This window comes from Palaemon carinicauda, chromosome 31 (genome assembly GCF_036898095.1).
Source record: "Palaemon carinicauda isolate YSFRI2023 chromosome 31, ASM3689809v2, whole genome shotgun sequence".
NCBI classification, from domain to species: Eukaryota; Metazoa; Arthropoda; class Malacostraca; order Decapoda; family Palaemonidae; genus Palaemon; species Palaemon carinicauda.
In genome coordinates this window covers 7,950,330-7,965,291 of record NC_090755.1, presented here as the reverse complement: position 1 = coordinate 7,965,291, position 14,962 = coordinate 7,950,330, and the positions used below count along the sequence as shown (strand labels likewise).

Genomic DNA, 14,962 nt, shown 5'->3' with positions numbered 1-14,962 from the left:
CTAATTCAAGGTTAAGGCTCAAAGGTTTATCACGTGAAAGGTTGTCAGCAACATTTTTCAAACATAACTATTTTTGCTCAGATTTTTAAAAGATAGTTTGTTGCAGTTATAACACGTGTTCACGTGTTAGTGTTAATTTTATTTGTATGCAACTATAATGCTCACAGGTTTCATAATCTCTTTTCATAGGTGGTGCGTCAGTTTGGTGGAGAGGCAGAGCGACACTTGTACAGAGTGCTTATTGGACACCTGGAGTGGTCTGGGCCGCAAAGTGGAGAAACTCACCGCCCTTCCCCCAACAATAATAATAATAATAATAAGGTATGTGCATGCTTGATTTGATAATTTCGCTAAGACTTTACTTTTTTGGTTGTAATTTTTTCAATTACTCATGCATAGCAGCTGCATTTATCCGGTAATGGTTTTCGGAAAACTATTTAGCTAAGAAGAATTTCCAAAAATTTGTAGGTGTTAATCTATATCACGGTATGTACTGTATTTTGAAATATTCTAATCTCCGTGGGAGTGCCCTACCTTAACGATGCTTTTTTAATTTTTTTTTTGCAAGTCCTTAGAAGTGGACCATGTAGTCTGTGCACAGCTTAGCCCTATACTATTAATTGAGGCATCTGGGTTCGGGGTAACCACTTGTCAAGCCGTTTTTTTTCTTTTCTCAATGATCAAAATACATGCAACATGTCTCTTTAAGTTCATTGTACATGTTTCATAAACATGCCTGATGATATTTTCTGTTCCAATGCTGCCTGTGTACAGTATAATTTTTAAAGCTTTCAAGTGCTATAGATTATTTTAAATACTGATGTGGAGGGGGGGGAATATTGTTTTTAGAAGGATGTTTCGATGTATTTTATAATGAAAGGCTTACACATTTTTTTGATCATTGAAAAGATTTTGAGCGCATTTCAGTTAAGAGTATAGTTTTACAGTGTATAGTTTTGTAAATGAATTTTGTTAGGATCAAGAGTGTAGAATAGGTAAATAGTTTTAGAAAGTTTTCCATTTTCTTATGAATAAAGACTAACAGTTTTTTTGTTGTCATTAAAAGGAATTTTGTGAATAACCTCAGGAGTTTTATGTATATTCTTTTTTGTGCTTAATCTTCTGAAATATGTATTACTGTTTTGCATATAGTAATTGGTTACTGTATTATTTTTCCTTGCGAACAGGATAAGGAAACTCCCTCCAGTGTAAGTGTAGCCACCCTTGGGTGGTGTTCTGCAAGTGGTGGGGCCAGTGCACTGCTCCTACAACACTTATCTGCCACCCTTCCTCACACAACTTTTATTGCTAATCTTGCCTTTGCCATTGCCAACCCACCAAGCCCCAGTAAGGTAAGGCCATTGATGTTTTTACAAAGTTGTTTAAACTATTGAGATATATTTTAGCCTAGGAGGTTTGACAATTAGATGGATTATTCATTTTATTCATTGACTAACCAGAGTAATTTTCATCAACTTTGCTCTTTTTCAGTACATCAAAGCACAGTGGGTTAGTAGTGTGTGCAAAGTTCTCCGATTGTCACGTGTACAGGAAATTACATTAAGTTTAAACTTACTTCAAGCCACAAGTGTTGAAGTTCGCAATCAAGCGATAGCTCTTCTTAAAGCCAAACTTCCTGATCTTGTTCGTGCATACGTTGATACAGGTAGGTGTTGTCCTATGAAGGAAATTTTCAACAATGTTACTTTAAAGTTCTACCTAAAAGGAAATTTATTCTTTATTAATAATAAAAATTTTTAACTAGAGTATACAGTACAGTGTTAACATATACTAAGATGTTTAAATACAAGAATTGCAGTATCGTGGCTCACTACGGATACTATCATGTATTTATGATATAATTTTAATTAACCAATCCAGATGATGATTTTGCCTCTCTCTCCTGGTGCTTGGCATGTTTACATTATCCCTTAAGTTTGAGAAATTTGAAATTTTCTTGCCTTTAATATACTAATGGCTCTAGTAAAGCAATGATACTTGCCAGCATCTAACAACAACATGCTGCACATGTCTTATTGCTTTGGTCTCTCTGATCTTTGGAATGTGCAGATTTGCACTTTTATACTTATTCTAGTGGTTTAAAGAAGTCTTTTCAGGGTTTATCAATAATTGCTGCATTATATTTCTTCGGAATTTTATTTGGGGTTATGTTATTGTTCTTAGGGATTTTTTGGGGTACAATTTCTTAATCTATAGAATCTTGTGAGGAGTGCGGATGCCCCTCAGTTTCCCCTTTTTAAAGTATGGATGATGGTTGCCATTCAGATGAAAGTTCAAAGCATAAAAGTATCTTTACTTTGTGGGAAATCTAGAGATTAGGCTATTTGATTATAGAGGGAATATTTGATGTTGCTACTCCAGCCTTATACTTTGCTACAGCCTAACAAGTTTAGTTTTAACAATATGTAATTTGCATCTTGTTTTTTCTTTATTTATTAAGAAAATATCTATGGAATATATAAATTTTAATCATTGAAGGTATAATTCTAATCTGATTTCTGTGTTTAACCTCATAAGATTGGAGTTGTCAGTGGGTGTTATTAGAACCTTTAGAAATCTTTGTAAAGAGCTCAAGTTTAGAACCTTTGAAAAAAAAAAAACTTGGTTTTTGCTGTAAAATTTAATTTTGTTGGCTTTAGTATTGGAATACTAATCGGTGAACTAATCTTTTAATATGTTTTTTGGTGATCATAAGATGATTTTATCTTTGACCCATTGTCAGAGCTAAAATGAATTTGAGACTTGACTGTTTATTTCAATTTTATAATTTCCATCTTTGGAAAAAGGAGGTGATCCTTAATTTTTGGGGATTCTTGTCCTTTACTGGTAAGACCCGTTTGATGATATTTGGGTAATTTATGTATATTAGAGGTAATGTCTAATTTGTGGTATTAGAATCTCTACACAACTTAGTCCAAGAACAGTGTCATTTAGTATTAATGGCTGATCATAAAGCACAAAAAGAATGGAATCCAGATCTAATTAAAGATTTGAAAATTAGTACTCGTGATATAGCACAGTAATAAGACCAGTGTCGTATGGATCGGATGCGTGGGCTCTTAAGACAAAAAGAGGAAATAAAGCATGAGAGAACAGAGATGAGAATGCTGAGGTGGATTATGGGAATGTCACTGCTTGAAATTTTGGGAAATGGTGAAATAAGGAGGATGGCAGAGTGAAGAGAAAAATATATGGTGTGGACACGTGTTGAGGATGGATGGTGGGGAGGGAGACAGGATGACTTTGGAGGAACCTCTTAGTGAGAGAAGATCGAGAGGGAGACAGAGAATTAGAGAGCAAGTTTGGAGGGGACGCTTCAGGCAACCGACCCCTTTACGTAGGGATAATGGTGGGAAAGGAGGAGGTTCATGGTATGAGAAGTACAGTTGCATGTAAAATATTTGCTTAATTTATCTTTGGAAACTGTTTTAGTGTGACTTGCCCAATGATTATTAACTAAATGTTATCTTGGTCCTGGTTTACATTCTAGTGGCTGCTGGTGATAAGGTCTGATAGCATGATGAATTTTATTGGGTTAATTTGGTAGGATTGTTATTTTGTGGTTGGGTTCTAGTAACCTTTTGAATTTATTTAGTTGGATCTTGTAAAATTGTGTTGTTCCACAGTAATTAATGATTTTAAGTAAGTGAGTAATTAGATGATAAGTAATTTTTAAGATGTCAATTTGGAGTTTATATTACCGAAAAGTCCATACTAAAGGCAAGTCTAAGATACTTAAGAGTATGGAAACTACTTGCCACTTGGAGCGTTAGGGAGTCAACAATATAAACATCAGGGAAACTAGATATTAAAAGTTTTTGATTTCTCTATTCTATTGATGTTCATGAACATGCCCACCCTCCTCCATACCAACCAGTGACATAGGGAGGATAGGTAATTATTTTGAACGAAATTGAAGAATGGGACTTCCTCAGTATACTTTTGTTGTTAGATGATTGGAAGTTTGTTTTTTTTAGAAGAAAAGAAAACTGGAAATAGATTAATTTTTAAGGTTTAATGTCAACATTCCAAGCTTTCAGAAAATAAATGTGAACTTGAGGTGAGTATAAAAATGTTACATTTAAATGACCTATTTATTTTTTTTGTTTTTAGAATCAGGGGACAGAGAACTTTTGGAACTTCCAACTGAAGCTCTTCATCAGCTTCTTGCACAGATTGTACAATTGTGGAGAGATCCACTTGCTCCTCTCTTGCCCCAGGAATCCCGGCAAGCTTTTATCTGTGCTTTACAGCGAGAATTCCCTCGTTCTCGTGTTCCTGTCGTTCTTGCTCCCCTCCTCTACCCTGATACAGACGTCCTGATGGAGAAAATAACACAAGAGCCACCAGCCAATATGGCTAAGAACCTGGTAGGTCATTGATAGTTCTGAGTGGTATATAATCACTTGGGTATGTCAGAAATATATATAATGTTGCAATTAAATTTATTTTGTATTAAAGAAAAATTTCTTTTTCAGCTCGATGGTTCATTAGCTGATCTGGTTTTAGAACTTGGCTATAGTTTTTGCAACACTGTAGAGGAATGTAGGAGCAACCTGATGAATTTTGGAGTTAGTTCCATAACTCCAGCAGCTGTTGCCAAAGTTTTAGGTGTTATGGTCAGAACCCATACAGGCCTTCCATCAGAACAGGTATGTAACAAGGCTTTTTATTCAGGAAATGTGTTTACACATTGTCAGGATTTCCAGTTGGACTTATTTTATGGGATTAGAGTGGGAAATGAGTACATTATAGTTCTGTCTTGTATCTTTGGCTGAATTCCTCCTCGGTTCCATGCCTTCAGCCTCTTTGGCAATACGTCAACCACTACCATTTATAATGTCTTGAAAAGTCAATAATAATACAATTTTCAATATTAAACTTAGCCGGTGATTATATAAGCTGCAACTCTGTTGCTCGACAGAAAACTCTACGTTCAAAATACGCCAGCGATCGCTACGCAGGTAGGGGGTGTACATCAACAGCGCCATCTGTCGAGCAGGTACTCAGTACTCAATGTAAACACAGAACCAATTTTCTGTCTGTCGGGCTACCGGCAAGACCTACTAATTCGCTGTTACTAACTGGATTTGTTTTCACAACTATTTGGTGAAGTACACTATTCTAGTTTTGAGCTTTCGCTATGCAGGTGTTTTATCTTCATCTCAAAACTTGAACTCGTTTTGGATAGATTTAATTATGGTGACAAAGAGAGTATGGACTCTCTTTTACTTTTAAATGGCCGACCCTTCCCTTAGACGGAAGTGTGTTTAGGTTTTTAGTAATTTTGCTTAACACGTTATAGATCTATATATTTTATATCTCTCCGCCTTTAGTAGGCCTCTTCGATTAACTTTCCATTTATTATAAACATATAAAAATAAATTTTTATGTTTTGTTTATATGCGACCTTTCCTGATAGTAGGCGGTCCTAACTTGGAACCGAAGTTAATCAACGATTGAGCCCGTTATATCGTATTTAGCCTTTAAAGAATTTAAAACTTTTTAAATTTAATGTTTTATGAAAGAATTTCTTTGATAGTCTTCGTACTGTTTTCAAAGATGAACTACGTTTAGTTTTTTAGACTACGCAGTTGTTGACGTTCAGGACGTTCAACATGCGCTCTATCGTTACGATAGAGAGAGAGTGTATCACGGTTTCACTTTGCAGTAAGAGTAAATCGATTCTGACGTTTTGTTCTTTCTTTCTTAGCTTAAATGTTTTAAATTCTAAATTAAAGGAACTTTTTATTTGGAAAACCTTTCAGTTTTTTCCTTTAGTCAAATAACATGTTTTTTTGACGATATATAATTGGGCTCTTCTCTTAGGTGCGAAATCAAGAGAGAGAGAGATAGAGACGGAGGGAGAGAGAGGAGAGAAAACGTTCCGTTCAAGCGGGTAACGTTGTTCTCGTGTTACTCTCGTCCCTAGTCTCTGTACGGGGAGGAAGGTAAAACGTTTCTAGGGTTTTATTCTTGTCCCCAGGCTATGTGCGGTGAGAGATTGTAAACGTAGTTTATATGAACTAGTGTTTAGTCTCTTTCCCAGCCACTGAATTTTTTTATCTTTATATAAGTTTTCTGTTTTTTGCTAGTATTAATGAGCTGCATTATACGACTGATTTCGCAATTACTACCTTTTAATGAAGGGTAGAATTGCGTGTTTCAGGTAGAAATCAGTAAAAGTTTCCATTTCAGTGAAATAAGTGCAATACAGAAAATCGATAAAGTGATATGCGCAAAGTTTTACAGTGTTGCGTCCGAGGGTTCGTCTGTTCGTGCCTGTCGTTCACCTAGTCCGGGACCTCTTGCAAGCTCCCAAGCCCTGGGGAGAAGTAATGTCAAACGACTTATGGGTTCGAGAGGCCTTGATCAACGAACAGACGTTTTTCCCTCCGTGGTTTCGGGCGTATCTACCCAAGATCGCTCCACCCACACAAAGACGAGAGAGCCCATTTACTTCTCGTCTGCGGAAGAGGTTTCTCGTAAGAAACCATGGACCAAGGTCTCGCGGCTTATTAAGCGCAAGTCGGTCCCTTCCGCGCAAGTCCAACGGCCCAGTTGTAGCCACTGGGTCAGTTCGGACTCGCTGCAGTCTTCCGACGACTGCTCACCTCCTAAGAGAGGCAAAGCGGTACCGCATCAGGCAGTCACACCGTCTGTTGCCGCACCTGCTCCTGTAGACCCTAAGTGGTCTTTGCTGCAGACCATGCAGTCTCAGTTAACGTCATTGATGCGGGACTTTCGTGCGGAGAAGGTTGACACTGCACCAACCTCTAGCCTACAACCAACCACGGTTGTGCGTCCTGTGGACGCTGAGGCGACCTTCTGCCGCACTCCAGCTGAGAGAGTCCCGCCACCCATGCGTTCCAGTGTACCCTGCCAGCCGCATGTTGACGTTCAGTAACGCACGGAACCTTCCGTTGACGTTCGCGAGGTACAACAACAGTCTAAGTTGTTTTGTTTTGACGCGGTGCGTCAACCTCCGCATTCTAGAGTTGTTTTGACTGCTCAGTCTAGACAGTCAAAGCAGTCTCGAGTGGACACTGTATGTCCTCACACACCTGTTGTGGTTGACAGTTCAGTTGTTGACAGTTCACAGACTGTCAAGCAGTTACATGACGTTGCCTTCTGGTCTGCTACTAATGCACCAGTGAGAGACTCGCTGAGGTAACCTAGCTTTTATCGGACAAGGTTCCTGTAGATGAGGAAGTTGCTGTTCTCCCTCCTGATATTCCCTTGAGGACTCTGTCATTTGGAGAGGAGCCTTAAGCTGCTTAGCCTCCTATGGACTTTAATTAAATCATGATGATTTTTTAAGGATCTTCGTCCGGATCTTGTAACTGCTGCTCCTCGTTCGCCTAAACGTCAGAACTTACACTAGGCCTAGCTACTTCGAAGCCGTTGTTTTTAAGCTAGTGCTCTCTCGCTCTCCTAGAGAGCGTTACGTTGGCTAGGCGACTGGTTTTTGCACCAGGAGGAGTTTTAGGGATACAGCCTTTGATTTCCCTTCTTTTAAACTGGCTTATAGAGCGAGAGTCTGATAGGACACGAGAGAAGTTCTCGGCTTGGGAGTTCATGCCTCTGCCCAGATAGACTTCTCAATTCTGGTAGACTCGCCCTGGCGCCTAGCCAGGAGACGCTCCAAGTTGTTTACAGGTCAACTTCTCAACTTTTGTCGAGCCTTTGAAGTTTTGCTGTACTATTATGTCACACATAACAAGGCTTTCAGGGATGGTAAATGGTTCCGCCTCAGTCGCTAACCCCGTCTGTTGCCACACCTGCTCCCGTAGACCCTAAATGGGCTTTGCTGAAAGACATGCAGTCCAAGCTTGCGTCCTTGATAGAGGACTTAAATGCGGAGAAGAACCTTCTGGCCAACAACCTTCCAACCGGTCGGTTGTGCGCCCTGTTGACGCTGAGGTAACCTACTCGCGTCTGCCAGTTGAGGTGGTTCCTCCTTCTAGCCAACAACCTTCCAACCGGTTGGTTGTGCGCCCTGTTGACGCTGAGGTAACCTACTCGCGTCTGCCAGTTGAGGTGGTTCCTCCTTCTGGCCAACAACCTTCCAACCGGTCGGTTGTGCGCCCTGTTGACGCTGAGGTAACCTACTCGCGTCTGCCAGTTGAGGTGGTTCCTCCACCGATGCGACCCAGTGTGGGTTGCCAGTCGCACGTTGACGTTAAGCGATGCTCGGAGGTGGTTGTTGACGTTCAGGACGTTCAACAACCAGCAGGTGACTTGTTGTGACGCAGTGCGTCAACCTCAGCAACCCGGTAGGGTGTTGACTGCACAACCCAGACAGTCTAGACAGTTTCGGGTTGACGCTGTACTTCCTCGCGCACCCATGGTTGTTGACAGTTCACAGACTGTGCAGCAGTTCCATGATATTGCGTCCGGCTCCGTCACGCATCCACCAGTGCGACCGGATTCAGCGAGTCAGACGTTGCCCACTCCGTTGCCGTTTCCTCATCAGTTTCGGATGAGGAACCCTCTGATGAGGACGTTGCTTAACAAGACGATCAGCCCCCAGCCCTGCTATCCATCCAGAAGATGCTGAAGAAGGAACGCTGCCCAGTCAGGCTGTGGATGAGTCTGGTAGGGACACTGTCATCCGTGGATCAATTTGTGTCACTAGGAAGACTACACCTCCGTCCTCTTCTATACCATCTAGCTTTTCACTGGAAAAAGGACAAGACGCTAGAAGCGGTCTCGATCCCGGTTTCCGGAAAGATAAAGTCTTGTCTGACTTGGTGAAAGGACTATATCAACCTTAGAGAGGGTCTTCCCCTGACTGTTCAGACTCCCAACCACGTTCTCTTCTCGAACGCATCGGACGTAGGCTGGGGTGCGACATTAGACGGTCGGGAATGCTCGGGATTATGGAACTCGAGTCAAAGGACAATGCATTTCAACTGCAAGGAGCTACTGGCAGTACGTCTGACCTGGAAAAGCTTCAGGTCTCTCCTTCAAGGCAAAGTGGTGGAGGTGAACTCGGACAACACCACGGCTTTGGCGTACATCTCCAAGCAAGGAGGGACCTACTCTCTGACATTGTACGAGATCGCAAGGGACCTCCTCACCTGGTCAAAAGGTCTAGACATATCACTAGTAACGAGGTTCATCCAAGGCAACTTGAATGTCATGGCAGATTGTCTCCGTCGGAAGGGACAAATAATTCCAACAGAATGGACCCTCCACAAGGATGTATGCAAGAGACTTTGGGCCACCTGGGGCCAGCCAACCATAGATCTCTTCGCAACCTCGATGACCAAGAGGCTCCCAATATTTTGCTCACCAATCCCGGACCCAGCAGCAGTTCATATAGATGCCTTTCTACTAGATTGGTCACATCTAGATCTATATGCATTCCCTCCGTTCAAGATTGTCAACAAGGTACTGCAGAAGTTCGCCTCTCACGAAGGGACAAGGTTGACGCTAGTTGCTTCCCTCTGGCACGCGAGAGAATGGTTCACCGAGGTACTTCGATGGCTAGTAGACGTTCCCAGAACACTTCCCCTAAGGGTGGACCTTCTACGTCAGCCACGCGTAAAGAAGGTACACCAAGGCCTCCACGCTCTTCGTCTGACTGCCTTCAGACTATCGAAAGACTCTCGAGAGCTAGAGGCTTTTCGAAGGAGGCAGCCAGAGCGATTGCTAGAGCAAGGAGAACATCCACCCTTAGAGTCTACCAATCGAAGTGGGAAATCTTCCGAAACTGGTGCAAGTCAGTATCCGTATCCTCGACCAGTACCTCTGTAACTCAAATAGCTGACTTCCTCTTATATCTGAGGAAAGAACGATCTCTTTCAGCTCCCACTATCAAGGGTTACAGAAGCATGTTGGCATCAGTCTTCCGTCACAGAGGCTTAGATCTTTCCAACAATAAAGATCTACAGGACCTCCTTAAGTCTTTTGAGACCACGAAGGAGCGTCGTTTGGTTACACCTGGTAGGAATTTAGACGTGGTACTAAGATTCCTTATGTCAGACAGGTTCGAACCGCTACAATCAGCCTCCCTGAAAGATCTCACCTTAAAGACTCTTTTCCTGGTATGCTTAGCCACAGCTAAAAGAGTCAGTGAGATTCATGCCTTCAGCAAGAACATCGGATTCTCATCCGAAACGGCTACATGTTCTACAACTTGGTTTTCTAGCCAAAAACGAGCTGCCTTCTCGGCCTTGGCCAATATTGTTCGATATTCCAAACTTATCGTATGGTTGGAAATGAACTAGAAAGAGTCTTATGTCCTGTAAGAGCTCTTAAGTTCTATTTAAAACGAACTAAACTTTTACGAGGCCCGTCTCAAGCTTTATGGTGTTCAGTTAAGAAACCATCTTTGCCTATGTCAAAGAATGCTTTATCCTATTTTATCAGACTGTTAATACGAGAAGCTCATTCCCATCTGAATGAGGAAGACCAAGCTTTGCTGAAGGTAAGGACACACGAAGTTAGAGCTGTCGCAACTTCCGTGACCTTTAAACAAAATAGATCTCTGCAAAGTATAATCGACGCAACCTATTGGAAAAGCAAGTCAGTGTTCGCGTCTTTTTATCTTAAGAATGTCCAGTCTCTTTACGAGAACTGCTACACTCTGGGACCATTCGTAGCAACGAGTGCAGTAGTGGGTGAGGGCTCAACCACTACAATTCCCTAATTCCATAACCTTTTTAATCTTTCTCTTGAAATGTTTTATTCTTGTTTTTTGGGTTGTCCGGAAGGCTAAGAAGCCTTTCGCATCCTACTTGATTTGGCGGGTGGTCAAAGTCATTTCTTGAGAAGCGCCTAGATTAGAGGTTTTGATGAGGTCCTGTTGTATGGGTTGCAACCCTTGATACTTCAGATCCTAGGGGTCGCTCAGCATCCTAAGAGGATCGCGAGGCTCCGTAAGGAAGACGTACTTAAAAAGGCAGAGTAATTGTTCAAGTCGACTTCCTTACCAGGTACTTATTTATTTTATGTTTGTTATTTTGAATAACTGCTAAAATGAAATACAAAATACTTAGCTCATAATAATGTAAACAAGTAATGCTGGTCTCTACCCACCCCCCTGGGTGTGAATCAGCTTATATAATCACCGGCTAAGTTTAATATTGAAAAATGTTATTTTTATTAATAAAATAAATTTTTGAATATACTTACCCGGTGATTATATATTAAAGGACCCTCCCTTCCTCCCCAATAGAGACCCAGTGGACCGAGGAGAAAATTGGTTCTGTGTTTACATTGAGTACTGAGTACCTGCTCGACAGATGGCGCTGTTGATGTACACCCCCTACCTGCGTAGCGATCGCTGGCGTATTTTGAACGTAGAGTTTTCTGTCGAGCAACAGAGTTGCAGCTTACATAATCACCGGGTAAGTATATTAAAAAATTTATTTTATTAATAAAAATAACATATTAATAATTAGAAGAAATACTAGAAAATTTACCTCTCTCTCTTACTTCATTACTAGATGATATGGGTTCCTTCAAAACTTTAAATCAAAAGAGGAGTCTGACACTTGTACATTGCCTTTACAAGGGCTCAACTGCAAAATTTGAAATGGATAGTTGTTTGCTGTTAGGACATTTGATAATTTTATCAACAAAAATTGAAAAGCCTAAATTTAAGAAGTTGCAATATTTAAGCAACAAGAATTGAGGTACCATAACTACATTTACTGATGAGTGTTACGAAGAGGTTGAAAGAAATAATCGGTTTTATCAACGAAAAATATAAAAATCATCATTGATTTTGATTTATGCCTCCATTAGTATCAGGGTTCAGTAAAAGATTATCTTCAACAGTCTTTGTCAAACTAGTTCTTTAATTTTCAGGGAAACAAGAATTAGGTATATTAAGTTTTACACTTTTCCATACTATCAAACAGTTTACCCATAAGGTGTGCCTTTCCTTTTCAAGTTCCATATTTATTTGTTTTTGTTATCCATTTCCAGTCATAAAAATATATGTAAATGATCCAATAGTACAGATGTGAAGGATAATGGTCAATGAAGTATTTACATAGTGTAATGGTATTAGAGAAGGAAAGTCATTGTGTATGGAACATGTACACTGTGAAAATTTAGCAATTTTACTTTTTTCATCGACTCATTATATAGTTGACTGATTGTGATCATTAAATTTCTACAGATTGGACTTCAAAACTTGAATTCACCAAGCTCTTTGTGGAGTGATAACAAGGATAAATCTTCCAACAATCAATCTCAACCAGTCAGTGGGAATGAATCGAATTTAAGTGGCACAGGCAATCTCGCTGGACCTCATGGATGGAATGTTGAAGTGTTTGTAAAAGCACTTCTTGAAGTGGTACCAAGTTTGAACCTGAAGGATGTCTTTGCAAAGTTAGATCACAAAGGCTTTTTGGTGAAAGACAGACAAGGTTTAAAACTTCTTATCACTGCTCTCAGGTAATTTTTCTTAATTTTTCCTTATTGCTAAAATTTCAGAGACAAAATAGAAATATTTTTCTTGACAATGTATGGTAGATGGACACAAAACTGATTCTAGCAAAGAAAGATATTTTCCTGTGTCCACAACATTGCATTATGGTTACTGTATTATGTATGTTATTGGCTGGGTTCACTTTAAAAAATTAATCATTAGATATTGCTTGCTGGGATTGAGATCAGTAATGATTCATTGTTATTGATTTTCAGTAACTAATTGCTGAATGGGTAATGTTTGCAAGCTCTTGACATAAGTGATTGTACAGTTGGTCTCATTAATCCTGGTACATTTTATGTGAAGGTAAGTAGGCTTCTTACAGCTATGCATTGTAACGGGTAGCGTTGTATTTAACAAAAGAGAAACTGTTGGCAATACCGATTGTAAAACAGTTGCTGTGCTTGTAAAAAGGTGAGCAAAGTAATTTTGATTAATTTTATGAAGTACTGTACAAAACATTATCTTTATTTGCATAAAAGCACTTTGTAATATTAATAAAAACACTACTTTTGATCACATGTATACAAGTTTTGTGACTTGGTTTTACAATCAGCGTTGCCAATCAATTCTCTTTCTAGACACAGTTACCTGTATCAATGTACGACTTCAAACGTCTCCTTAATTTCCAGTGAAGTTTACCAGAATTAATGAAGCCAGCTGTACCAACAAGTCATTTTCTCAAGATTAGATGTTGTTATATGGTGTTTTACTTTGTTTTAGGTCATTACTTCAAGGACAAGGTGTGCGGCAAGAAGTGTTCCCAGTGGATTGTTTTTATATGCAGTGGAAGAATAGCGAAGAGCAACTCAGTATTTTTACAGAGATCCTCAAAAGCCCGGAAATATTTTGTTTCACAGATTACCCATGTGTGCTAGTGGCTACAGATTGCCTTAAAAGTTTACCTGATTTAGATAATAAAGAGGTAAGACGTGTGTGTGTCAGCATGGTCATTATCTAAATGTGTAAATAAAGTAGTTAATGGTGGTAAATTAAGTATTGTTTAATCGAAGGTGAAATGTTTTCATTCTTTTATCAGATTGCAACGTGGAGGTCAATGCAGTTATTGGAAACACTGTTGTACCTTGGAGAAGCGGGCCACTATGCATTAGTCAAAGAACTCTTTAAATTTCCTATTCAGCATTGTCCAGATATTTTGGTCTTAGGTTTAGTTCAGGTGAGATGCATTACATGTTTTTGAACTTGTACTTTTTTCTTTTGCATGTAGTCTATAATACAGTATATATAAGTTGAACGTTTCCATGAATTTAGTACTGTAGTTTTTTCCTTATCTCTTATGAAAAATAATCTAGGCTGGTCTTAATTGAGCTTCAATTTGTTACTTGAATACCTGGTAAAGTGTTTGATTGAGCACTTCATATAATATGGCTATTCGCACACAGAGTACAAATAAAATAACTTAATTTTCTATTATAAAAAGTATGCAGCTTTTCACAAAAAGGAAAATTAAATAATTCAGTTTAAATCTGAAGTTGATTATTCCATCTGAAACCCAATATTCATATCAAGCCCATATTTGTGATCCTTTCATATCCCAGAGTACATTTATTTCTGTATGACAAGTACCACACTATATGTGTTTTAAGGAATTTTAAAACACTTTAGACTTACTTTTTGGAAACCTTGCCATTCTCTAATTTTCATATTTTTATTCCTATAACCTTTATTTTTCTTGTTTATCAATAAGGGACTGAATAAAAATTATTTTGATTGGTTTGACTTTGGCTTTGAATAAAGTTCTCATGTGGGACAGGTTATTATATTGTTTAACCTGGTCTGTGAGGCATGGTTGTATGGATTTTGTCATGCTAATATAAGCAGAGAGGTAAAAGTAAATCAAAATCTGTAAATGGGGAAAGAAGAGTATGAAATTGCTAATCAAACTAAAATTACCTTTAATACAAAATCTTAGTCTTCTGGTGATCCCGGTTGTGGCAAAATCTATGCAAGTGCATGAACAGTACGTCGAAGGGTTAATCAACTAGTTTTTGTAAACTAAATATAGCATTCTACTTTCTAAAACAAAAGTGATAATGTAGGCTCATTGTGAATGGGCAGTATTTTTTTTTTATTTATCATTATAACTATAGATCCATTTTCTTTTGTGGGGAATTCATATTTTAGTTTTCGAAGATTTGTATATATTTGTTTCAAGTTTGTTACTTGATAAGTTAGCATTAAGTGAACCTGACATCTTTTCTCATAAGAAATAGTCTGTTGGAGATTGAGCTTTGCATCTTCATAAACGATTGCTGTACTTTAAATTTTATTTGTGACAAGGTCATGTCTTTATTATAGTATGATAGTAGTAGTATAGTATTCAAAGTTTAAATAACACTACAAGGAGATGACCATTTCAAATGGATGCATCATGTGGAGGAACTTAGTGAATCCCCTTTGTATAAAATGTGCCCAAATCAAAGAGATATAAAAGAAAAGAACATATAAATTTAGATAAACCCACCTGAAAAA

The 14,962-nt window shown here is 39.0% G+C and overlaps 1 protein-coding gene across 8 annotated transcripts in view; it reads left to right on the top strand.

Annotated features, from left to right (window-relative positions):
* The window catches only part of Not1 (CCR4-NOT transcription complex subunit 1), a 79,024-nt gene that overhangs the window by 25,002 nt on the left and 39,060 nt on the right, over positions 1-14,962 (top strand). For all 8 annotated transcript variants that reach the window (XM_068354770.1, XM_068354768.1, XM_068354767.1 and 5 more), the window contains exons 2-9: positions 190-321; positions 1,188-1,352; positions 1,492-1,666; positions 4,135-4,391; positions 4,500-4,673; positions 12,158-12,435; positions 13,193-13,394; positions 13,509-13,646. In XM_068354770.1, the coding sequence (XP_068210871.1) occupies positions 190-321; positions 1,188-1,352; positions 1,492-1,666; positions 4,135-4,391; positions 4,500-4,673; positions 12,158-12,435; positions 13,193-13,394; positions 13,509-13,646 (1,521 nt within the window). The remainder of the gene's footprint in view (positions 1-189; positions 322-1,187; positions 1,353-1,491; positions 1,667-4,134; positions 4,392-4,499; positions 4,674-12,157; positions 12,436-13,192; positions 13,395-13,508; positions 13,647-14,962) is intronic.